The 26,648-nt window shown below is 40.3% G+C and overlaps 2 protein-coding genes across 6 annotated transcripts in view; both read right to left on the bottom strand.

Annotated features, from left to right (window-relative positions):
• Positions 1–11,031, bottom strand: part of gpt2l (glutamic pyruvate transaminase (alanine aminotransferase) 2, like) — a 32,180-nt gene extending 21,149 nt beyond the window's left edge. The window contains exons 1-2 of one of the 2 annotated variants that reach the window (XM_036556847.1): positions 10,907–11,031; positions 10,269–10,449 (exon numbers count right to left, since the gene is read on the bottom strand). In XM_036556847.1, the coding sequence (XP_036412740.1) occupies positions 10,269–10,409 (141 nt within the window). In that variant the 5' untranslated portion in view covers positions 10,410–10,449; positions 10,907–11,031. Of the gene's footprint in view, positions 1–10,268; positions 10,782–10,906 lie in introns of those variants that run through there. The other variant, XM_036556846.1, reaches the window with a different exon arrangement.
• A 7,239-nt stretch (positions 11,032–18,270) lies between these two features.
• fuz (fuzzy planar cell polarity protein) lies at positions 18,271–24,566 on the bottom strand. Of its 4 annotated transcripts, none has more exons than XM_036556727.1 (2): positions 24,488–24,566; positions 18,271–22,356 (listed from the first exon to the last, which is right to left on the bottom strand). In XM_036556727.1, the coding sequence occupies exon 2, from the start codon at positions 22,285–22,287 to the stop codon at positions 20,986–20,988; it is 1,302 nt and encodes a 433-aa protein (XP_036412620.1). In that variant the 5' UTR covers positions 22,288–22,356; positions 24,488–24,566; the 3' UTR covers positions 18,271–20,985. The 4 variants fall into 4 exon arrangements, with proteins under 4 accessions (XP_036412620.1, XP_036412621.1, XP_036412622.1 ...); XM_036556728.1 differs by having other exon boundaries at positions 24,380–24,554; XM_036556729.1 differs by lacking the exon at positions 24,488–24,566 and adding an exon at positions 24,153–24,373.
• Positions 24,567–26,648: the final 2,082 nt, after the last annotated feature.

Raw genomic sequence — 26,648 nt, 5'->3', positions numbered from 1 at the left:
TTGCTACTTTCCATGATTGCTCATGGAACATACGGCAACAATTTACCAACCACACCCTTTAAAAAATAATAAATTATTTAAAAAAATATTTACATTATTTAAGCAATTTTAAATAATAAAAACAAATTAAAACATTTTTACCATGTTTAAGTAATAATTCATGCATTAGAGGCCTAAGATCTATAGCATAGATTTCACTGTAACTATGGAGACGGGGATGCCTCAGACTCATGGCTCAAAGCAATGTTAGCTCTATAATGCATACTACTAATGTAATACTACACATCACTAACAATGTAAAAGTACTGTTAGTAATGTAAAAAATACTGTAAAATGTGAATATATTTTTTACGTTTACACTGGAATGTAAACTGGGCAGAAAAGATGAAAGATAACACATAGTGGCTCCAAAAAGTATTTAGACACATTAACCATTGGTAAATGTCACTGAATTTCTTTAGGTCATAAAATGTTTAGGAAAATGGTCTTAGCACAACAAAGTTTAGCACAACGTCCTGCTGACAGTAGACTCTGTGCGGAGAAAGCCTGGAGAACTTCAACCAGAGTCTGTAGGTGTTACAATAGTGTCAGTGAGCTTGTGTTCATTAATGGGATCGAAAAAGTACTCAGTCGTTTTGGATGCAAACCTGCACATGTCTGCTTAAAACAAATGCCAACTGGTTTGACATTTTATTTCCCAACACAATAAACTTAATCAGTCCAACTACTTTTTGGGGCCACTGTAAAGCAATGACTGAACTATAAGGGTTTATCATGTGAACAGATTTGTGAAGGTTTTTATCAAATCTGACTTGCATTCTTGCACAGTGAAGAAAAGCCACCTCCAGCGAGGAGACGTTCAAACCGCGTTTATAAAAACCTCTCTGACAGAGTGGCTCAGTGAAGACCACAGAGTGGGGGGTTTAAACATACCTGAGGGCAAAGCCACCACACAGACATGGACTTACGCTATCATATAGGAGACAATTACGGGTATTTAGTCAGCTTCCACAACAGCTTAACCTTAACAAAGCCTTTAAAATATAACCTGACATTAAACAGACTGGTTATACTGCTGTAATACTAGCTGAGGGAAAACGGAAAAAATTGCCTTTGTTCAATTTAACAAAGGATTCTATTAAAGTACAGGGTGTAAGCCAGGTGTGGGTTAGGCCTAGGGATAAAGAAAGAGAGAGAGAGAGAGAGAGAGAGAGAAAGAGATAGAGAGTGAGAGAGAGAGAGAGAGAGGCAACCTGTTTTGTGTAGTTTTCTTGAAAAAATCCAAACCCAAAAATGCTAATAACACGGCTTATGTGTCTTTTCTCTGTGACATACCAGTGCCAGCTTTACGACACTGACAATTCAGGTTTAGCAGTTTCAAAAAAGATTTCTTTGCCTTTAGCGCTAAATCATCTTTATAAGCTGAAACCTATTAAGCTCCCGAGAACTATGATAAGACTGTTTCTTGGCCTTAAGTCAATGAAACTAACACCTCCATTAAAGTTCCCTTGTGTCTTTTATTGAATTTACAGCTTATCTCATGTTGCGCTCTGCTGGAATACAGCTTCCAACTTACAGAGAGCTGCAGCAAACAGTAATGCTGTCTGTTCCCATGATGATCATTTCAGCTCAGGGTCACGACCTCACAGGTGAGTACACTTCATCGAGTTTTACGTCAAAGTAACCTCAATGCTGTTTACAAGTCTTCAAAATATTAAGGAAAATGAACGCAACAGCGCAACACCAATGGAGCACTAATGCACATGGCTAATGGGACCGGTCATACAGCGCGCAGACTGGTTATGATAAAGTGGTTAGTCACGTGCAGAGCTGTCACTATTAGTCATATTAGTAATCAAGTAAAAACAGAAACAGTAACAAACTAGTAATCAAATATTACAAAATAAAAACAATAAGAAACTAGGACACAAAGAAACTAGAAGGCTTCTTAAGCAAAGGTTTGTCGATTATACACAACTGTACACCATGTTCAACTCAGCCCAGATGTCTTTGCTTCTCTAGTTTAGCTAATCTTGTTTGCTTCATTTTATTCAGTTGGTTTAGTTCTCCTGACATCACTGATCGAAAAGCTCTAAAATAGCTACCAGCAACATTCAGCTACACCAGGGGTCGGCAACCCAAATGTTAAGAAGAGCCATTTTGTCCTTTCAAAAAAATCAAAAACCACCTTGGGAGCCACAAAATTTTATATCCATTTTACCATCTTGACTGTAAATATGTCTCAGTATGTGCTGATGCACTAGTACAGGCTAAATAATATAATATAAACGAAAACGCAGACTTACTTTGCCCTGCTTTAAGTTTTAGCTCAGCTATAGCTGCTTTTCTCACATCTCCAGCAGGAAACTTTCCTCAAAAGTAGAATAGTTTCTTGTAAAATGTCTCTCAAGCAAGTAAGTAAGTGAGTAAGCTTCCTATTCGCCAGTTTCTTGTCCGAATTTTCCCGTTCCACCTTAAATGATGCCTGAAGCGCCAGAATGTAACTGCTGCACCATTTAAGGTGGAACGGGACTATTTGAACAAGGTGGCGAATCAGAAGCCGACTTCAGCTTCACAACGTTTTAGTTTTTTGCAAATTAAACCAGGAATTAAATCAGGAAACCAGCTGGAGTGCTTATAAAAGTCCATTCGTCTCCAAATTATCAATGTTTGTCTTAAATCTTTCTCTTTGCCTTTTCGTTAGCTACTAGCTAGGAGAGATTGTTGTCTGCACTGTTATGTGACCAGCAGCCTGCACGCCAACCTTCGGGGTTAAAGGTCCTGAAACTGCTGCCCTCTCTTCTGCTTTTAAGCGTTTAAGACTGTTTAGTGTTAAAACTGTGTTGAACGATCAGCAGAGCTTTATTTTACTACGAAGGAGGATTATTTTATTTTTACCTAAAAATCTAATTCTGCTGTGGAGCCGCAACAGGGCAGTAAAAAAGCCGCATGTTGCCGACCCCTAAGCTACACAGTTCAGTTTTGTTCATATTAGATTTACAGTAAATCACACTGCTTCCTAAACCATATCGACATCTGTGCGACCATAAAAAAAGACCTGGGTACAGTTTGCACAGGTTGAGAGAAATTTTATTGATGTATTTATAAAAAAGGACTATTGCCTTATAGTGTTTGTTAGCAATGTTAGCCTCACTGCTCTGGTTCTAAACTAAAGAAGCAAAATTTGGATGCCAAACATCTCTCAGCTGATTGACTCCATCTGGGGGTAAGTGGGGAGAGTGTAAATTTGATGTTTTGCCACAACATTCCTTCAAAAAGACTTGTCAGGACAGGGCCAGACAGGACTGGTTCTACCAGAGTGTAAAAGCATGCGCTGCACCCTCAGCCTGAATTTTTGCACTGTAATTTGACTGAGAGCTTAAGGACCTACAGAGAGTTTGACTGGTTTATGTCTTATTTCACTTCATAAAATACAGTCATATGCAGATGTTTGAACATCCCACAGTCAAATTACATGTTTTGTTGATTTTTGAAGTGAAAGTAAGTCAACACATCTTAACACATCTGAACAAACTTGTCTGTGGCATTTTATCTGTAAGTTTCAGTGCACAGTTTAACATGTTGGGAAAAACATACTACATAAAATATTAAATGTGCCATGAAAAGTGCTATATAAATACATTTTATTATTATTATTATTATTATTATTATTATTATATTCTGCATATGTGTAAATGGACATGTGCGCTCCCATTTATTTCTAAAGCCCCTTCAGTGATTCACTGATTTTGTTCTGGCCTGTATTAGATGCTGTGTTGTAGACTGCAGGAATTCAGGAAAACATTCAGGAATATTCAGAATTGCTGTACTGGCAATTCACTGTGTGCTTGAGTGATTAATTCAAGCCCAGATGAATTGACCTGTAATAACATGTCAAGGACTGGTCAGAGAAAACAGGGGCTCAGCACGTAATGCATCTGGAGCCAACCGGCTCTCTGAAGGGAAAGTGGACTTCAGTCTCTTATTAGCCAACACAGCCTGTTTCGCTGTAATGTTTGCGTCAGGAATTTGGTGTCATCCATGTAACTTGTGTGTCATCAATTGTTTGCTCCACTGAATGTCCCCTTTATACACCCGACTCAGCAACAAATGGCCTGTTTTGAGTCCGGTCCACTGACAATTATCAACCTGATCTGTGGCACTTTAAAACAAACAGCTCGTTCTGTTGGTCAAAGGCCCTCAGAAGTGACAGACTGGTAGACTTTGATATGTGGGTGTGGAAGCATGTGTAAAGAAGACCAGCCAATGCTAAACTGGTTTCTTTCCCAAGAAAAAAAGCAGCTTTGGCAACCGGTCTGAAGCCGTTCCTAACATTTGTTCTATAGCAGTGAGGATTAAGACAGGTGAAGGCACCTAATCCTGCATTTAACCATTCACTGTCAAAGCAAAAAGCCATTTCTGCTGTATGTTATAATCTTCTCCATTAATAATGTGATTTTTTGTTTTTCTCAATGCTGTTGTTGCATTTATTTGATTTACCAAATACGTGACCATGAATATTACCAAAATTTATTTTTTTAGGAGATATTTCATTTTTCAGGAGATTAGGTAGAAAATCAAGATCCACTCTTGGTTTGGATCTGAAATAATCCACAGTTTTTTTCTGTCCATCCATCCACTATGAGAAAACAACTCAGCGCTATGGGTCTGAATAGATGTGTTGCTGTCAAGAAGCCTCACTGAGAAAAGGAGACAGACACATCAAACAAAGAAGCTGCTGGTGTTCTCAGAACAGTGGACTGACTACTGACTAAGTCCAGATCTTAACATCATTACATGCGTTTGAGATTACCTGGATCATGGGAAGCAGCAAACGGAAGCATCAATGAAGGTTAAGGGTGGACACACTTAATATTGAAATAAAGTATATTTAGTTGTTAAGGCTTAAAAAAGTTAGTGTCCAGGCTTCCTTAAAATTGAATGATAGGGCATCGTGGTGTCCCCCGATGGCGGCCACGAGAGCCGGCAGGGAGATAGGGGCCTGAGCATCGAGCGGGGACAAAGCTCTGCCTCCTCGTTACCGCCCCCGTTCAGCAGCTTGGCCGCCTGGATCAAACATGAGGCAAGTTAAAGTGGCCTCACTGCGAGAACAGAGGCGGCGCGCAGGAGGCGGGGCTCGGGACTCGCACACCATCTCCCCCTCTCCCGGCCGCCATCGTTGCCCGGAGATGGGCGCACGCCACAGGCATAAACCTTAAGGCAGCCTGAACACTAAGCTAAAACATCATTTTTTTACAGTGTAGAAAACACACATTGAAGGCTTCATTTCTACATGCTGACCCACACAGAATGCATATCGCTGCTGTTGGAACAAAACCTTGTATCTCCGAAAAAGTAACTTTACAGGTTGAGGGAAAACATTCTTAACTTTTAATGGAAACAAATGGATAAAAAAAAAATCCAAGTAATTCTGGACCATCTCCGTTGGTCCGTTCATCATCAATTTTGACACATCATAAAAGGCAACTGGCCTTTCCAACTTATGTCAAAACATGACTTTTGAACTGTGCACTGATAACAAGCTGAGTGGTCTTTAGCCTGGAGGACACAGTGTCCATGATTTCCAAAAAGAAAATGGCAAAAATGGAGACACAAGGTTTTGTCCCAACAGCAGCAATACATCAACATATATTTGTGCAAACAAGGACAGAAAAATCTGTTCAAATAACTTTTCATAAGAGCAGTGCTTTGACGCTGTGTGTCCCTGCTCAGCCTTACAGTGCATGAAAATGTGTTTGAAGTTCTGATGTATGCAGCTATGCGTATCTCATTCATTTTATTTTACACAAAAATGAATGATGCCTTGTGCTATTTTTGATATTTGCTTAAATGAGAAATTAGATTTCTGTTTACACAAGAAAAAAGTCTTTGCAATGCACAGAGTCGAGGATGCACATTAGTCTAGTCAGAGGACAGATTAATTTAATAACAATTTATAGCATTTCATATCATCATTGTGATATCCAACAGCTTTATATGTGCACGAGCCAATGGGTGTTACATTTCAAGAGAACAGCGAACGAAACAAAAGTAATAACTCCGCAGGGTTAATGAGGTCACTGGGTTGTGAACCACATGACATCAATTGCTTCAAGAAAGTGATACGAGTGTGTAACTGATTTTGGACCTGGAGTAAATACGCCTCACAAGACACAAGCAAAATGTTTCCTATTTGAATTTGTGTGATGAAGCCTAATTTGACTCCATCACACACGGAATAACTGACCACATGGCTGACTGGAACACAGACTGCAGGATATTTATTATTATTTCTCACTTGGAGATGATTGAAAAAAGCCGAGAAAGTCTGGTGACAGTGCAGACTCTAAACTTTTAAAAATGGATATACAGCAATTGGAATGAAATTCTTTATACATAGTGAAGAAATTGGAGCTACTTCTTTATGTATGTAAGTTGTTATATTAACACAGCTATTATTATTATAACTATTATTATTATTATTACTATTGCTGTTGTTGTTGTTATTAATTTTGTAACTCACCATGTAATTATATATGTAATTACACCTGAACAGTTTAGCCATATGGTAGTAATAACATCCAATTTATAATTAATATGATTAGAGCTGAGAAGTATGTAGATTCTCTTAGCCTGGTATGAGCAGAGGATTATACCCCACTGAACAAGAAAAACAATACGAAGTTATACAACAGTTCGTTCCAGTGACACGTTGGTTATTTTGGACAAATTAACACACCACACCCAAGTATTCAGCATTCCTGGTACTGTACTTTCTGTCTGTGCTGATCAGATAGCAAAACACATCAGAGACACCCTGCGACTCCTTTTATTCCCCTTCTAATGTAGAGACTTTCCAACAACTTTAAGGAGTACAAGACTGCACTCCTGTTCACTTCTGACTGCACTGTAAGGCAACAATCATCACGTTTATAGCAAACGACACAAACAACAGTAAGAAAGAACAGAAAGAAGAGACATGGCTGACAAATCTGTGGCACCCAAACAACCTGGCCCCGAATGGGACCGATATAAAAGAACGCATTGTTGACTTCGGGAGGCCCAGTGGGAGCAGCTCACCAATCAGTGTAGAGGGAGCAACAGTGGAAAGTGGTAGCAGCATCAGACTCCCAGGGCTGCAGGGCTCTGATAATTGGTCCTGGGACCCAGAACAGCCGAGACGTTCTAAAAAGTTGTTCATGTCCCATAGTGTCAGCAGGCAACAGTGCAGGAGCGAACAGACTGAGCTGCCACCGCTGTGCAGCTCAGCACTCTCGAAGGAGACTGCAAACAGTAGAGGGCCATGTGCATCGTTCAGTCTCAAAAAACTGGCCAGTTGCATGTGCCACCGAAACTCAAACCACAGTCCTGATGACAGCTCTAGACTGCAGAGCCATGAAGATGATCTAACAGACCGAAAGCTTTGCTATTCTTTGGTTCTTTAATTGATTCAGTGTGTACATTTCCACATGAATATAATACACTGCTGCAACAGAGAGACTGCCAACATAAATTAAAAGACAAAAGTGTGTTGATGCAATGTATGTTATTTATGTTGAAATTCTGTACATCATTTTCAACGTCCTAAGCCAATTTAGACTGCTGGATATTTAGATTTTAAAAGGCACTTCAGGTTTTCATCACTACCAAATACATTTAACATATACCAAATGACCTTTTCTTTCAGTGGGATTTTTCTCCCTTCTGCTGTTATTTTATGTTTTAACTTGTCCTACTATGTTATTTTTCATTTTTCATGTTTTTGTTTTCTCTCAGTTTCTTTTTGGTTTTTTTGCACGACTTATTTCGTTGATTTGTTATTGCACTATTTTGTAACGTATGCTATGTCTACTGGACCCCAGGAAGAATAGTGGCTATCGTGATAGTGGCTAATGGGGATCCTAAAAATAAACAAAATGAACAAATAAACAATCAAATCACTATTTTCAGCACAACATGCAACATTCTCAGTAATCTACCTTTGACAGATAGCTTTACTATTTTTTGTATATTTATTGTACTAGTGCTTGATTTTTTGGTGTGTTGGTTCCTTTTAGTCCATTTACTAAGCACAGTGTCAACTTTTTTTGTTTTGCTAATAGTGCTGGATCAGAGAGCAGTGGGTTTGCTCATGGGTGCACCACTTAGAGGCTAATGTGTTGACTTTTATTGCATTATATTATAGACTGCATATTGCAATATTGCACTTGTTTTATGCATGTACCTGAGGGAGTAGCAACTCAAACTAGTCACAAATGCCCCATAAAAATGTGACAAGTGCCTTAAAATCCCAGGCTTATTATATACTAAGGCTTATTATTCAGTAACTACTGGGACTTCAATGCAAACTAGCTGAGCTACTCTTAAGTTACAGAATTGTGTAATAAAACTTTGGACCCGCTGGTGAACCCTGGCCATTTAAGGGGTTAGGTGAAACTGAAAGCCTTCTGAAAGTGCAACTCAGCTTGACACTGCCTGATTCGGCAGGATTTAGGACAATGAAAAAAATCATGCACTTGCTTCAAATGTGTTCAACATTTCCGCAAGAGTGAAATATTACATCAGCACATTTTTTCACTTGACGAGTGAATTCAGCTACTTTATGTAGTACCCATTCAATAATCTCCATAGAAAAGCACTGACAACAGAATGAGACAAGGCTAAGGTCGCCATGACCAAAGCCAAGCATGGGTTAGAGGGGTATAAAGTCATCCAAGCATTGTGCTGTGGAGCAGCAGAACTGCATTCTCTAGAGAGATGGAGCTCCATCCAATATTTTTTGAATGAGTTGGAGTGATCCAGAACTGATCATCCAACATCAGTAGCTGACCTCACTAATGTTCTTGTGGCAGAATGCAATCAAATCCTCACAGCAATGTTATAACATCTAGTGTACAGCCTTCCCAGAGGAATAGAGGCTGTTACTGCAGCAAAGAGGGACAAACTCCCCATTACTACCCTTGCTTTCAGAAGAAACATCGGCTGAGTAGGTGTCTACAAACTTTTGGACATATAGCGGATTCAGCTGAGCTTGATATGGTTTCTTCTGCCTTCCCAGAAGAGGCTGTTACTGCAGCAAAGGCCTATCAACACCCTTAATTTCAGACGAAATGCCTGATGACCAAGGCTCAACCTCAAATGGCTCCCTACACCCTACATAACACCATACAGGTCGTAAAATAATGGCTTTTACACGCAAATAGTGCACTGTTTGTCCAATAAAAAGCCATTTCGTTTCAGCCATAAGCTGCACAAATGATTCCCTGGCTAACATTCAGTGCTCTATTTGGATGAAAAGCCATAGTTTAATCACCATTTCTGGAGTAGACAGCAGTGTGAGATTCAGCCCAGGTGTCTACAAACCTCTGGACAGACACTGTTCAGCCACCTCCTTGTTTTTACACTCAACGTCCATTTTATCAACTCCACTCACCATATAAAGACACTTTGTAGTTCTACAATTACAGAATGCAATCCATCTGTTTCTCTGCATACTTTCTTACCTCCTCTCACGCTGTTCTTCAGTGGTCAGGACCCACACAGGACCACCACAGAGCAGGTATTATTTAGGTGGAGAAACATTCTCAGCACTGCAGTAACACTGACGTGGTGGTGGTGTGTTAGTGTGTGTTGTGCTGGTCTGAGTGGATCAGACACAGCAGTGCTGCTGGAGTTTTTAAGCACCTGAGTGTCACTGCTGGACTGAGAATAGTCCACCAACCACAAATATCCAGCCAACAGCGTCCTGCGGGCAGCGTCCTGTGACCACTGATGAAGGACTAGAGGATGACCAACACAAACTGTGCAGCTGCAGATGAGCTGTCGTCTCTGACCATCTACAAGTTGGACCAACAAGGCAAGTGTGCCTAATAGAGTGGACAGTGAGTGGACACAGTGTTTAAAAACTCCAGCAGCACTGCTGTGTCTCAAATAATACCTGCACTACGGTGGTCCTGCGGGGGTCCTGACCACTGAAGAACAGGGTAAAAGGGGGCTAACAAAGTATGCAGATAAACAGATGGACTACAGTCTGTAATTGTAGAACTACAAAGCGCACCAGTGAGTGTTTTAATGTTATGGCTGACCGGTGTACAGTTTATTTGGAAGTGATGTACAGATGTGAACTGGGTAAATTCAGTGCACCGGTCATTTTAGTGTCCTGTAAAAAAAAAAGTGATGTTTTTTTACTCAAAGCCAGCGGGCTTCACTAGATGTGGTCAGTAAAAATAAAGTTTTGCAAGCACGCACGTGACGAATCATCATCATACCTCCTTCAGCTCCTTCTCTATCTGCACCGCGCGCTGCACTATGGGTCCACGCACGGCGTACTCCACCTTCTTCACGTTGGCGTTCATGGTGTCCACGGTGAGCACTTTCCCCCTGCGGGGGGACGCGTCGTTCCCGGCCATCTTTCTCCGGAGCAGCGTGCTGGAGGGGCTGCAGAGGGTCCTGCAGGGATAGAGAGGAGTGAGTTTGCCTCCTGCCAGAGCCTGCACGCCTCTACACGGCAACATCTGTGCGCGTCAGTCTGCCAGACTCGGAAAGATTCAGATACAGTTTAAATGTGCTAACACTGAGGCTGCTGGTCAGCGCGAGCGAGCGTGGAGCGCGTGTGAACGTGCAGCTGGGCAGCTGGACGTTATGAACTGTTTGCACAAAACTACCCACGAGCTCGATTTTAGACCTTTGCACCGTGCAAGATGAAAGCGCACGCGATTTCACAAGGTGCACTGAGATTAGATCTGGAATCGCGCGTGCACTCTCGCTCTCAGGGTCGAGTGGGCTCGTGCACACGGTGCCTCGGCAACTACAGTAACTTTTTCCTCGCTTTATATACGCGAGGTTTTATTAGGTACCCCCCCCCTCCCCAAAACTCCCACCACCGACCCCCGTTGTTTTTACGTACCAGAAGTGCTTGCAGATGTCTTTCGGGTTTCCGAGGCGTCGGACAGCAGCGGAGAGCCGGACCGAGACCGTGTGGAGCTTCCCCGGTGTGGAGCGCACCCCTCCCTCCCCTCCCCGCGCGCTCACTCCTCTGCGAAGGATCTGGGAGGAGACTTCAGCCTCCAAACAGAAAGAGTGAAGTAAGTCCGGCCCCGCCCATATTGACAGAGACTCACAGCCCTGCACGCGGGAGAAAACAGCGCCAGGGCTTTAGGGCCTTCAGAGGTAAAGAGTCAGTCATGCAGGAGTCAGAGTGACCGAAGAACTAACTAATCAAATGACCAACTGACTAGCTAGGCAACTAACTAACCAGCCATCTAAGTGACTGATAGGGCTGGGCGATATGACAATATATATCGTTATTGGGAGAAATGATGTCATAATACGATACAATATGCTTTCTCTGTATATCCTGTATATCCTCAGTACACTCACAACCTGCCTGTTTCATTACGAAGACAGCAAGACGAGCCCTGTTTAACTGGATTTAGTGCAACACAGTGCGCCAAATATTGAATAAAGTCATTGTGTTTTTAATAATATTTTTAAAATGTAGCACTACTGGGTCTTTTTTCTCTGTTCCACCTGATCAGATGTCAGAAAAAATAAATATCGTGACGTATCGTGTATGAAAAATTCTCATGATATTATATTTTTGCCATATCGCCCACCTCTACTAACTAATTAACTAACTAAGTGAATATATCTGACATCATGATTCATTATTTATACATTTTACTCTTTTATTTCGTTTATTTATTTCATCATTTTTATTAGATACATCTTTTCCTATATTAGAACATTTATTAAATAAATGACGTACGTAATATATAATGAATGGATTAATAAAATAAATTATTAACAATCAGCAATGAACAATGAAAAATAAATTAATATAAATAAATTTATGACTTATCTAACTATATAAAAAGTATACACATTATTATAAATAGAAAGTAACAAAACCTCATAATAATCTTAAATAATGGGTATTATATATGAATATTTTTTTTTATTTAATTTCCAGTCAAAACACCCATTAAGTGCAAGGCCTTCATTTTTCAGGAGATATTTGTGAGGAGATTAGATGAAATAATATACTTGCATAAGAAAGGAGAAACCTCAGCATTACTGTGTGTGTTTGGGATTATTTGGATTGTGAGAAGCAGAAAATGTAACCAACTTCTAAGACTGAACTTTGGAGGTGTGGAAAAACATCCCTGCAGAATTCTAAGAAAAACTGAAAGCGCGTCCCCTTAAAATAATGGAAGCTGTAAGAAAGGCAAAGGATGGACACTCAATACTGTAAAAAATGGTTGATGTATTTAGTTGTTAAAGCTTTTGTATATTTTTTACGTAATGGTCATTTTGACTGGAAATTACATAAATTAAAGGCCTCTGATTTTTTCTGCAGTACTTTGTTTATTGCTTGATCTGGTTTTATTGATTATTTTTCAAGGGTTTATTGTTTCTCATCATTATACTTTTCTTGTATCCTAACTATTTTCATTTGGTGTCTTATCTGTGTTATGAAATGCTCTGTTTTTGATTCAGCTAAACTGAATATGAGAATTCTTACTCTATATATTTACAAGTCTAAATAATGATTATATTAATTAATTCATTCATTCATCCAGGAAGTGGGCATTTTGTTGCTGGCTATTAACACTCACCTAGACGGGCTGTAGTCATGCAAGAAATGTTGTGGAGCAACTTTTGGAGAATAGCTCAGTTTAGAGACACACACGTCTTTAAAAAATGACCAGATTTATATAGAGATTTATATAGAGCAGATAGAAACAGAGAAAAAGTGCGGTGAGTGTGATAAATCTGAAGCGGACATATAGGTGGGTGCTGCAGAGACCATGCATGCGACAGCAGAGACATTTTGAACCCCAGGCCTCGGTTAAATAAAAGCCAGAGAAACTGAACGGAAACGGTAGAAAGGATCAACGTGCAGTTCTTCAGGTTTAGTAGCATGAAGGAAACACCAGCTTCAATCCTGCCCTCAGTCAAACTTTACACACAGCCAGATGTTATTTGAATGACTGAAACTGGTGCAGTTTCAAGACAGGAAACACTGGGCCTCTGAAGAGCAAGGGCAGACATTACATATATAAGGGCACTGCTGTGCCTTTAGGATGATGGCAAAGAAGTCATGCCTCATACGAACCACATTTTGTAATTTTGAAGACCGAGGTGGGTAGAAGAGTCTAAAAATACTCAAGTAAAAGTGTTATTTCAGTGAAATAATGACTTAGAAGTTACCAAAACAACTCAAGTAGGAGTAAAAATAGATTAAAAAGTACATCCAGCATCTATTAGTGTAGAAAATGAAGTGTTGTAGGTGCTATTCTTCTCTTTTAAGGGATCAATTTGGTCTAAAATAAAATGCTAAAGCTCTAAAGTGAGCAGTGTGAATAAAAATGGTGCAACAGCTGAGCCAGTGCAACACAAGGAAATCAAACCGGGGCTGTACAATGTGATGATATTGTAGTGTGTTCAATGCGTGTGCATGCGTTCTCTAGCCTTTGTTGCACTGGGCATTTGGACTCTTATTGTAGAAGGCGGGACTAGGCACAACCAGGGGAAGTGTGTGTGAGAATGCCTGAGCAGAGAACTTGTGGCGAGGAGAATTACCACTCTGTAATGTCTTCCGGGTTTCTCAGACGCTCCTGAGTCCAAAATGAATGGGTTAAGATGGAGTACTTGAGAAAAAATCATAGTTTATAAATGTTTAAATATTTTTAAGATTAAAGAATGGATTCATTTCCTAAACACAGAACAGCATAAAACATTTTAACACTGCTGCTATGTTTTAAAGAGCTTTTGAACTCGAGCTATAGGAGTTTAAAATGAAGCCTCATATACATTCATAACGTCAGTGAGCACAAACAGCCAACAAGCTGCTCGGCTCGCCAACCAATCAGCACTCAGTAGCAGTAATGCTAGCATTGTAATGCCCGAAACTCATTTGCTGTTGAAAAAAGGAAACATACAGGTGTGTTTTCTTTGCTGTTTTAGTGGAAAACATCCTTCTACTTTCTAAAATGAAAGGAAAGTTCTGGGCAAGTGGTTAGAAAGTATTTTAACTTTTCATTTTTAGCTGTTTAATTCTAGTGGCCGATCTTTTGTGGCCAATGGCCCAGTCCTAATGGACGACAATTACACTGACCTAATGGACTACAATTACCGTAAACATTACAACTTAACCTGCCTCACAGCTTGTATTATGCTGAGCAAATGACTTCTGGGAAATTGCAGACGAAATCAAAGTACTCAAAATGAAATATATGCTGGAAATAACTACAGTGTTTGGTGGCCGTGTGTAAAAAATGACCTGCCAGAAGGAGGAAATCCCTTTGGGAGAGGAAGGAGGAGAAAATGGATCTGAAGTTCTCAGAATAAAAACCTAACATACGTGACACACATCATGTCTGTCATGGGAGATTGCAGCCAACCAGGGTGATGTTCTGATGTCATGAGGGTGTGCTGTAGCTTGTGCAGCAGATGGTGAGAAACTGCAGTGCCTGACTTCAAACACTGCAGCTGCTTTGCTCCTGTGATGTGACATGGTGACGTTCTGCAGGGCCGGTGAAAGTTGACAAAATGTCTAACCAGCATGCATCATGTCAAGTCAGCGCTGCACAGGGCCACATTAAATCAAACACAGCCAATATTATCGCACATGTCAGGAGAAATTAGTCCTGTGAAGATGAAAGTGCTCATGGAGATTGTAGGTTAGGCAGGTTAAGTTGTAGTGTTCATGGTAACTGTAGTCCATTAAGTCAGTGTAATTGTAGTCCATTAGGACTGGGCCATTGGCCACAAGTCGACCACAAAGCACCCTTTGGTGGTCCTTGGGCCGATGCTAAAGAGGATCAGTGGTCCTCAGCGGGGCGGTGATGGCACTTTGTCATAATATTTGTGAAAAAATAATGGACTTAACAATAAAAACGACATTTTTCAAATGGTAAACAATATTAACCCCTTAAAATCCCAGGCTTATTACATACTAAGGCTTATTATTCAACAACTACAGGGACTTCAGTGCAAACTGGTTGAGCTATTCTTAGGTTATAGAAGTGTGCAATAAAACTTTGGGCCTGCCTGTGAGCCCCGGCCTGTTAAGGGGTTAATACAAGTCATGCAAAAATGGTGCACAAAAATTTTTATACATTTTAAATAAATTTGCTTCTAGAAACAAAATATATGCCCTTCAACATCTCAGTTGTTCACTTGCAAGTGACTAGAGTAAAAATTGTGTTGTAGGAAAAATTCCACTTAATTTGCCAACTTTCTACTAATATTTTATGTTCGCTCATACATATTGCATGTTTTTGTGGGGTAGGCATTTAAAATATTGCAGTGTTGAAAATTGAGTTTTGTTTCATGCTTCATGCTTTAATGAATAGGTGGGCCTTGAGGTGGAAAAGGTTGAGAACCCCTGCACTAGGTAATATAAAGACTGGGCTAGAGGAAAAGTCCAGATGTTTGTAAACAAAGAGCCTCGCGATGTACAAAATGGCCAGAAGTTGTTTAGTTTGGGGCTGTAATGTCATGTTTAAAGCCAGCAATGATTTGGCATTTTATAGCTCGCCGGCTCAAAAATATTAGTCCTTCCTGAGCTGAGGCTCCTCTGCTGTTCCTACTTTACTATCTTTAGTTGATGTACTATGTTTTGCCTTTTCATATTACTACTGTTACTACTACTAATAGTAATAATGATAATAATGAATAAAATGCTGATTAAATAAAAAAATCCCACATTAATTCATCAAAAGGTGATTAATCCATTAACTTTACTCATAGGGGAATTCCATCAATATTTCACAGTTTCTACATAACTACTTGCTTAAGATGTAAACAGTCATTCAGAGTGGTTTTATGTGAAATGCTCTGTTCTAGAGAAACTTGCTGACTCGTTGCTGACTGAGTTGTGGTGAAAGACGTCTGGAGAGTTTAATGTCTCTAAAAGCTTCCTCACTGAGGGCGTTTCATGCGACAGTTACTGCATGAAATATAACATTCTTTTACAATAGTTTCCAGAATGTTTTGGCCTAAAACATAGAAAAGTACTATTTTAACATCATGAACATTACATAGAAAACATTGTGACTCCTGGTTCCTATCAACACCACTGTAAAGAAATCCGAGTCTGTAAGTTTCTCAACAATAAAGTATTTCATAGCAAACCACTTTGAATGGCTTTGTTTACATCTTAATGATTTAATTATGCAAAATGTTTGAAAAGTTGAAGAAATTCCTCTTTAGGTCCACCAAAATATAAGTAAGTAAATGTAAATAAGTTAATACTCACTTCTGCGTCCAGATGTTATCAGACATCAAAAACAGAATGGAGAAGTTATGTCAGTTTCTTATTCCTGATATTTGCACACATTTACTCTGCAAGTGACAGCTTCAAAGCTCAGACGTCACATGGCTCAACATATTTCCACAAACAGGATCTTTTCTTTATTGCTTAATTTAAATAATTTAGTAATCAAGTAATCTGCTGATCATTTTAGAAATGAATCAATTAGTCAAGTAATCAGGCCAAAGAATGAAAAATGAACTGAATGATAAGAAACCACGCAGATTCCAAAACACCTTATTGGAAAAAAGATAAACTAGAAAACCTTAAAAAGACATTAAAAAAGTAATTATATTCAAAAACTTATCTGTATATTTTGGAGGGGGACAGAGTGCCTTCAACGAGACAGTGGTTTGCAGAGCTAACAAATACTTTACATCTAAAGAGAATCAGGATTAATGCTAAAGGATAAACTTAGTCGTTTTGCAAAGATCTGGGACCCTTTGATTTCTTATCTTCAAAGAGATGGTGGTTAAGCTTAACACTCCATTCACACGATTAGTTAGTGATAGGGTGGTGCTCGGGGGAGGGCTGAGTCAATTCTCTCATTGTCGTGTTTTCAGTGTTTAAGTATTATATTGATATTTTTCCAATGTTTAAAAAAGTTTAAAATGGAAGTATTGGACCTCTTTACAATGTGGATTCAATAAGATGCTCCCTAACAAAAACATTTAAATCAAAAAGTATTTAAATGACTGATCGCTGATACGTCAAAAGGGTCAGTTAGGTTTTTTTTAATTCAAGAAATTAAGTTTAATCGAGTGATCATACTTTTGTTTTCATGCTCTTAATTATTATTGTTCTTTTTTGTCACAGCTTTTATTTGTTGCATCTTATTGTTTGCCGATTTTAATCGAATCACACTGGAAAGCAGTTTGAGTTGCAATTTAGATGTATGAAAAGTGCTATATAAATAAAGTTTATTAATATTATTATATAGTGAAAACAAATAAAACAGAATACAAATGTGCCATAACTTTTGCACAGGGCACATTTAATGTTTTATTGTTTTCCCGATACATTAAAATAATTAAAATAAATAGTATCTGGGCATTAAAATGTGTGGACGTGTGAAGATGTGTTGACTTATTTTCACTTAGAAAATCAACAAAATATGTCATTTGACCAAAAACTTGTGCATACAGCTGTATATGTTTATTAAGGAGTGGTGGGTGAACTAACACACTGACAGACATAAAAATCACATTTTTTAATTTGCATTTATTGTAATGTGTAATTTAACTACTAAATGATTACGGTCCAGATTAACAGCTTTATGTATCCTTTTCACAGAAGACATTTGCACTGTACTGTACTTCTAATGTACTTAATTAAAATGAGCTTGTGACACTCCCACATTGGACTCCTGATCCAGTATGAATGGGATTTGGTTAATGGATAACAAATCAGTGTCATTAAAGTTGTAGTGCAGAGTATAATGAATAGGTTATACTGAAAAGGTCAGTCCAATGATTAACTAGCCACACTTCCTCATAGAATAGAGGCAACCTTGCACATGTCACGCATGCCAAAGTGGTTTATTTCATTACAAATGTACTCTAATGCATACACTCTTAAAAAGGATGGTTCTACAAGGCGTTCTTTAGTAAATAAAAAGGTTTTATATAGAGCCATGAACACTCAAAGAACACTTTGGATGATTAAAGGGTTCTTTTGCATCGTTAAATGATTCTTCATATTGATGTAAAATGTGCTGTAGTTGATTCTACATAGATCTTTTTTTTTGAAAAGGGTTCTATATAGCACCAAAAAGGGTTCTTCTATTGTTAAAATGTCAGCCTGTAACAATAGAACACTTTTTCACTGCTATAAAGAACACTTTTCAAAAAGGTTCTATATAGAACCATATAAAACACATTTTCTATCAATGTGAATAACCCTTTCACGATGCAAAGGATTCTTTGAGTGTTCATGGTTCTATTTAGCACCATTTTATTTACTAAAGAACCCTTGAAGAACCATCAAAGGTGTAGTGTATGGCCATACTATTCAACCCTTATGTTTTTTTTTGATGAACCCTGGAATTCGACACAATATTGTACCATGTTAGATCACAATGTCATTGGCCAGCAAGTGTTACTGCTGGTGATTTATTTATTAATTACTTATTATTGATAAACTGGACACTTTTTCCATGAATACAGAGTAATTTGCTCATAGAAAGTTCTCTGAAGTGCTCTGAAGGACCCTAAAGAGAAAGCTGACAAATTTGAAAGTGACCAAAACAATCTCATCAATAATGATCCATATAACTTTCTCCATTCAATCATGATTAAAGGACGACCTGATTTTCACAAAAAATGATGACTTAGCAATAAAATGTAATCACTTACAGTAACCTTTACATAAAGATATGTAGGACAGGCACATTTCATAGACTTTGTCAATAACAATTCATGCTAACCAATACAAGTACAGAAGATAAACTACAGCGTACATTACGGCTGCACCATATGGACAAAATACCAGTACTGTGCTCATATTGCTTCATATTGCTATTGTGATATGCATCAATAATGTGACAAGGATTGTGTTCATTTTACCAAAAAATGATTTACCTTTGTTGGATTACACACATATCTTGACTGACTGACTCAAACAGTGACGACAATGATGGTTTTCACTACAGTGGCGATTTATGTATAAAAATATAATCAGTTACAATGTAGTAGCAGATACAACACATACACACACACACTCAAACACACTTACACCCATTAGCCAAAACACTGTCACCCCTCACATATTCCTCGATGGTAGCATCCTCTTTCGGAAGGACAACGCACCCACTGCACTCATGGGCCACCAGCTGTTCTTAGGAAACAAATTTCTTCTTAAAACCCACTTATGCAGTTTTCACAAAGATTCTGTCACCAGTGTTTTCTTATTAGGGATTAGCTCTTAGGTAAGAACAGAATCTACACACACTCAAGAGCACAACGGTGCAAACAATTCTGAACACGTCATGAACCTGACGTAGACTTTTTCCTAAGACTTTCTCAAGAACAAATTTGGCCTCCACATTCCTCAGTACTCAATCTGATCAAGCATCTGTGGGATGAGCTGGATCAACAAGTCCGATCCGTGGTGGGTCCGCCTCCCAACTTACGCGAGTTAAAGACGTTGCTGCTAACGTCTTGGTGCCAGATACCACAGGGAACCTTCAGAGGTCCAAGCCTCAGCAGGTCAGAGCTGTTTAGACAGGTGGTCATAATGTTTTGACTTAGTGATGTACACATTTCCAAATCTTTTCTGGGACAAACTGCAAAGACACTTTTGCATGATAGATGCAGAATATTTCAAAGGCCATACAGTGAGTCCTACAGTACACCATCTGCACTTCTATTCAGTAGATTTAAGGCAGAAAACGCTGAATCATTTAAGTGCTAGGAGCAGCTGTTAAGCATTTCCAGTGATCAACCTCTACTCAGATATTTAGAGAAAACTGCACCAATTTTTTTCAAAAAGTTCTGTGTAATTAAATGGTTAAGATGTGAACAAAGTAATTCAGAGTGGTTTTATGTGAAATTCTCCATTTCTAGAGAAACTTACTGAGTCAGAACTGTTCACAGTGGTGGGGATAGGAACCAGACGTCTGAGAGGTTTAATGCCTCTAAAGTCTCCCTGATGCCTGAGACAGTTACGAAAGTAAACATTCGAGATAAACATTCGACCTAAAACATATTTTTAAAAATCCATTCATGGCAGGAGGTTACAATGCATATACAAACTTAGATTCACTGGTCATTTTAGATAGTAAATAAAATGGCTATGTATGTTCTGTAGACATAGAAATCTAATTTGTAACAGTCTTCAAAACAATTCCATAAAATAGCTTTCTGTGAGGGAGCTTTTAGAGGCATTAAACTCTTCACATGTCTGGTTCCTATCACCACCACTGTGAACAATTGTGACTCTGAGTTAGTTTCTCTACAAGTAACCATTTCACATAGAACCAATCTGAATGACTCTGCTCACATCTCAACCACTGAATTATGCAGAAAAAAAATCAACGGAATTCCCCTTTACATCTCTTGCGGATCCGCAAGAGTCTTTGAAAGAGGTCAAACAATGCGTGGTGCAACACAGTGGTCAATATATGAAGAACATTTGGTCAGAGTCTATGTTTTACACAAAAACCTTTAACACACCATACAGTAACTTTTGCATTACAGTCAGTAGGATTTTGACATTTCTTTCACATTTCATGGACTTTATTTATTAATGAACAATCTATAGCACACATTAGGGCTGCACAAGTACTTGTATTGCAATGATGTTGTTAACTGCGTCTTCACATTGCAATGGCAATATGACTTGCATTATATTAAAAATGCAACGGTGATTCAATAATGTGACATGAATAAAGAGAAGCAAAACTAATTTATGTTGAATTTCATGAATAGCTTGATTCATCTGAACACCCAAAGAAACTCATCTGGAGCTGTGACTGGTCAGAAAGCTCATTTGCATATTGCAGCCGTCAGTTTGGCAAAGGCTAGCATTACGATAACAATTAACAAATACTGTGCAGCTCTAGTGGACAAGGTGCAAACTGTGTATGTTTCTTGAAAAAAACCTATTATCCAAAATAAGCCTGAACCTAACCGAATAATTACACTGACCACTCACAAGCTGTCTGCGCCCTAGAATCCAGTTGTGGCAGTGACGGCGTTGAGAGTGTGTGTGGCGACGGAGCGTAAGGCGAAGGTGGGCACAGAGAGATCTGTGAGGAGGTAGAGCTGATGCTGAGGCGTCTGCAGGCCATAACACTTGCACTCGTCCGTCACAAGGTAACACTGCACAGGCTGGTGGGTGAAACCTCCAGAAAATTCCTCATGGAGCGACTCATGGGCAGTTGTAGATGTAGACGAGTCCGGCGAGGTAGGTGCCTCTTCTGAGGTAAAATAGCGAGTCACTGCAAACGTGTAGAGGTGGCGCAACAACTCCCAGCGGCGAGCTGGAGAAAAAAGGGGTGGGGCCTCTGAGGAGGTGTGGCTGCGAGCACGTGGGCAGGCCACCACAGAGCGGCGCGTTTCACGATTGATGAGCAGCAGGGCTTGGACGTCCCAGCGGAGGCTGACGGAGGGAGGCAGGGGGGAGCGCTCGGCCTGCTCCAGGCAGCCACGGAGGGTTTCCACCACGGGGGACCAAAAACAGCCCACCAGCTCACTCTCCACACGATGCAGGGAGGGGCTGGGGCCGCACAGCACGCATACAACTGCACTGGGGAGCAGCTGGAAACAGAGCAGCCTGTGAGCCACCGTGGGGCTGCCTTGGGGCAGAAAGACTGGGTAGTCACAGGACGTGACCCCTGAGAGCAAATTTACAAGGACGGACAGGAGAACGACCTCTTGAGGAGCGAGGCGCCACCACTTTTCGGTAGCCAGTGCAACTCGTCCTTGGATAAGCAAGCAGCCAAATTCGCTGTTGGCAGCCTGGGTGAAGGAGTCCAGCGCCTGCTGCAGTATCGCAGGCTGAGAAGGCAGCAGGCAGTCAGCGCAATGTGTCAAATCACCCATAAAGCCCTGGTCCTCACCCCCGCGCTCCAGAAGCCTGTCAATTAAGCGGTAGCAAGAACGCAGCTCTCTTTTTAGCCGCTCCACGTTGCGCATGTTAGCCAGCTCGTCCTGGCCCAGCACCAGCACCATGCAGTTCCACGTATTCTCCAGCAGGCGGCGCAGATGCAGCTCGCTAACTGCATTGTTGCCGCTGCCACTCACAGCTATGAGCATGAGGCTGTCCTGAAAGACCCTCCAGACCACCCGGCTGCCTTGTTCCGTCTCGCAGCTGGACAGCAGGGCACCCTGCCCGGCCCCGAACATGTGGACCCCATTCAGGGAGCCGATGACAGAGAAGGGGAGCTGCTTAGAGGAGCCACGGGAAAAGAGGGGGACCCCGCTGGCTGCGGTAAGGCACAGGAGCTGGACGGTCTCGGCTTGAAGCATCCTGAGACTTAAGTGGGCGTGGGGATGGGGCTCCAAACATTGGTCAAGGATAGCGATGTACGTCACACTCTAAAAAACACAGAAAAGAATATCATGGATATAAATGCTTTATAAAAACATTAAAGAATGTGCTAGTGTGTTTCAGTTGAAACTCAAATTCAAAGCAGTGACATGCATACAGTTTCTTCACATAGGTTTCATTTGGTATAAACGAGCTGGAACATGTCAAAGCAAAAAACACAGGTTGTCTTGGCTATGTGAAATACAAAACTAGCTTTAAAGTATGGGTGCTCCATGTGGAAAAAAATAGAATGTCAAGATACTAAATAAATATTTATGATACATGATACGCATCACAAAATGTGGTAGTAGTGTCACCATCTAAAAACTGCTCTGAAAAACTAAGTGCATTGATTATCAGATTATAATCAAACATTTCACCTACTGTGCTGCACTAAAATCAATTAAACAAGACTCATTATGCTTTCTTTGTAATCAAAATGAAATTGGTCAGTGCTCTCCTTAAATGGTCTTGGCCCACTGGTGGGCCCAACGTTTTACTACACACTTCTATAACCTAAGAACAGCCCAACCAGTTTGCACTGGAGTCCCTGTATTACTGAACAATAAGCCTTAGTACTAAGAACTAAACTAACTCCATCTCCCTACCTTTTTTCTGAGTAAACGACTGCCCACCTGTCCGGCCGGACACTGATGGACGATTGTCTGTCAAGCTCTCCTGCTACCCGCTTCAGACCAGTTGCCCACGCCCCAGTCACCGCCACCTGCCTTGGACTAGCTGCCCACCCGACACTGAAGTGGACTCCTAACTATTATTACTACTACTACTATTAATATTAGTAGTATAATAATTTTGTAGGTAGTTTGACCAGAGGAGGATGGGTCCCCCCTTGTGAGCCTTGGTTCCTCCCAAGGTTTCTTCCCCAGCTCTGAGGGAGTTTTTCCTTGCCACTGTCGCCCCTGGCTTCCTCACCTGGAGGATTTACATTTCATGTTAAAACTTTGTCCTTAATGGATTTCTGTGAAGCTGCTTTGTGACAACATCAGTTGTAAAAAGCACTATACAAATAAATTTGACTTGACTTGACCTTAGTATGTAACAAGCCTGGGATTTTAAGGATTTAAGTAGGCCAACCTATGATATCCATGATATGCATATATCCTCAGAAATACATACTGAGGAAAATTATCACATATCAAAAAAATATTGTCACACTGCCCATCCCTACTTTAAAGTATAACCAGCTACACTGTATGTCCAAATGTTTGTAGGCACCTGCTCATATGGAAGCAGATCAGTAGCAAAATACAGCGTTTCTTCTGTATTCAGGGGTATTAAACATAAGCAGTCTGCGGTATTTATAGGGGGTTCGTCCTTCTTTGCTGCAGTAACAGCCTTTACTCTTCTGGGAAGGTTTTACACTAGATGCTGGAACATTGCTGTGAGGGTTTGATTGCAGAATAAACGCTAAGTAATAAGAGGTCTGGGACAATAACAATGTACAACCTAGCTAAAATATACAAGTAAATGAAAACTGCCCCTTAGCCGCTATATGTCCAAAAGTTTGTAGACACCTGCTCAGACGATGTTTCTTCTGAAATCAAGAGTATTAATAGGGAGTTTTCCCCTCCCTGCTGCGGTAACAGTCTCTACTCTCCTGGAATGGCTTACAGTAGACGTTGGAACATCGCTGTGAGGATCTGATAGCAGAATAAACGCTGTATAATGAGAGGTTTGGACAACCGTGAACCTAAAAACGACGTACTTACTAATATTACAGATATTACTGCTAAACAACAGGTTTAAAGGTCGGTAATCGGTGCCGTTAACTTACTGTAGTTACCTGTGTTTACAGCCGTGTCACCATAGCAACATACTGCCCATCTGCTCAACCGCCCAACAGAAGTCACACACGTAAGGTTATGTTTTTTGCTGTAACTCGATAGTAGAAGCATCAGCTCAGATTAACGTTACATTAGATTCAGGTTTGGCTGATTCTTGAACTGCTCAGAGTCGAAACTGAAAAGTTTAATGAAAAATCGATAGAAGAGAAGAGAGCATGATGTTAACCTTCTGACGCGCTGACGGGTTTCTAATGTCCCAGAAAAGCCAGCAAACACGCTAGATTAGGATTAGGATTCTGTTAAATTCTGTTTAATAAATGAATTTATTTATTACCGCTTTTCTACAGCTTATCCTCCCCCTGAGCGCCGTCCTGCCTGCTTGTTATTGCTCTAATGCCACCGCGTGCCTGTAAGGTGGGGGTTGATTGGCCGCGACCGCGTCTGTAGCCGATTCATCCAGCATCATGATTGGTTGGTTGGCAAACCACTATATTACAGGTTTGTACACAGTTTTGATGATAGAACTTGCACTTTAAGCATGAATTCACATTCATTCGAGCAATTTGCAAAACAAAAACCAACCTTTACTGAATTTATGTCATCTGTGTCTAATTTAGTGTCACGTTTTATGCTGCTGTGCGCTGGGGCAGCAGTATGAACACAAAATACACTAACAGACTCAACAAGTGGATGAAGAAGGCTGGCTCAGTCCAGACCGGACCCAGTGGAGAGGGTGGGTGAGAGGACAATGCTGGCCAAGCTCTCATTCATCATGAGCAAACCTCCCACTGCCTCTGTGCCGAAGCCAGCCCTCGCTCTCTGCTGCTCTCTATCAGACTCTATCAGTGTTTTCACATATAGTTCTTTTTAAATGAACCGAACTCAGTTCTGTTAAAGTGAACCTGAAAGGGAACCAGATGCAAATGACCTCAGTGCTTTTTGTGTTCACATTGTAAGTGAACTATAAAGAGGACTGAGTTCTCTTTCTGGTCCTCTTTAGCACTGATGAGATCTCAGACCACTTTCTGTTCACACTACAACTCATTGAGAACTCAGACCCCAGCTATGTAACACTGAATTATGGGTAGTCATGTTGCTGCAGTTTGGCTCTGCTACATTTTCATGAAGCAGGGGAAAAAAGAGAAGAAAAACAGAATTGATTTGAAACACCAAGACTGTTTCAAAACACTAAAGAGGAGACAAGCACGGAGGAGGCGAATTTTGCTGCAGAGATATCAAAATCAACTGATGCTTCTTGCCATAAATCTACTTCTGACTCTTCATCTGTCATCAGAAAGGTTGGTGTAGACAAAATACATGCATACACTACATACAGTATATTACAATAGAAATATTCAATAACTATTGTTCCTGTCACATATCATTAGTTACTGTGCAGTAGCTGAACTACTTAATAAAATTCAATAGCATGATGACTAGTGCTACAATAGCTCTTTTAGCCTACTATTAGCCTGTACTACTTAGTACTACTTACTGTTTGTACTTGCATCAACTACCACTAAGACATCTCTGTAATGCATGTGTAAGCTATCATATGTATATATACACATATATGTATGTTTCATGAATTTACAGGTCTTGGACAAAGAACAGGTCTCGTGTCTGGTGGGAAAGCACAGCAAGTTGGACAGATACTGAGTGGCTGCACAATGTAAGGATGCGAAAAGACACATTCATGTATCTCTGCAATCACCTGAGACCTCACCTGGAGAGACAAAGAACACACTACAGAGTTCCTCTTACAGTGGAGCAAAGAGTTGCAGTGACCTTATGGAGGCTCTCTACAAATACTGAGTACCGATCCATTTCGCACCTCTTTGGCATAGGCATATCAACAGCATGCACTGTAACTCAAGAGTTAGTCTCTGCCATTGTCCACATCCTGAAGCCACTGCTAATCAAGGTCCCACAAGGAAACCACCTGAGAAATATAATCAATGGTTTCAGGGATAAATGGGGCTTCCCTCAGTGTGCTGGGGCTATTGATGGTACACATGTGCCTATCATAGCCCCACATAATAATAAGGCAGATTATTACAATAGGAAAGGCTACTACTCCATACTGCTGCAGGGTGTCATGGACCACAAGCTAATGTTTTGGGATATCAATGTAGGTTGGCCTGGAAAGGTGCATGATGCAAGAGTGTTTGGCAATTCCTCCATCTTCCGGAAAGGTCAGTCTGGAAAACTTTTTCCACCATGGAGTGAGGAATTTCAAGGTGTTTCTGTTCCAGTATCTATTGTAGCAGATGTAGCATACCCACTCCTACCATGGCTACAGAAACCATATCCTGGAGGTCACAGAATTACACATGATCAGCGCATGTATAACTACAGACTGAGCAGAGCAAGAATGTGTGTAGAGAGAGCTTTTGGCAGACTAAAAGCCAGATGGCGTTGCCTTTTAAAGAGAAATGATCACAGCATAAACGTGATCAATAAAGTGGTTGCTGCTTGTTGTACATTGCATAATT

This window comes from Colossoma macropomum, unplaced genomic scaffold (genome assembly GCF_904425465.1).
Source record: "Colossoma macropomum unplaced genomic scaffold, Colossoma_macropomum, whole genome shotgun sequence".
Lineage (NCBI taxonomy): Eukaryota > Metazoa > Chordata > Actinopteri > Characiformes > Serrasalmidae > Colossoma > Colossoma macropomum.
Note: the sequence above shows the minus strand (reverse complement) of the source record. Positions and strands in the feature narration are given on the sequence as shown.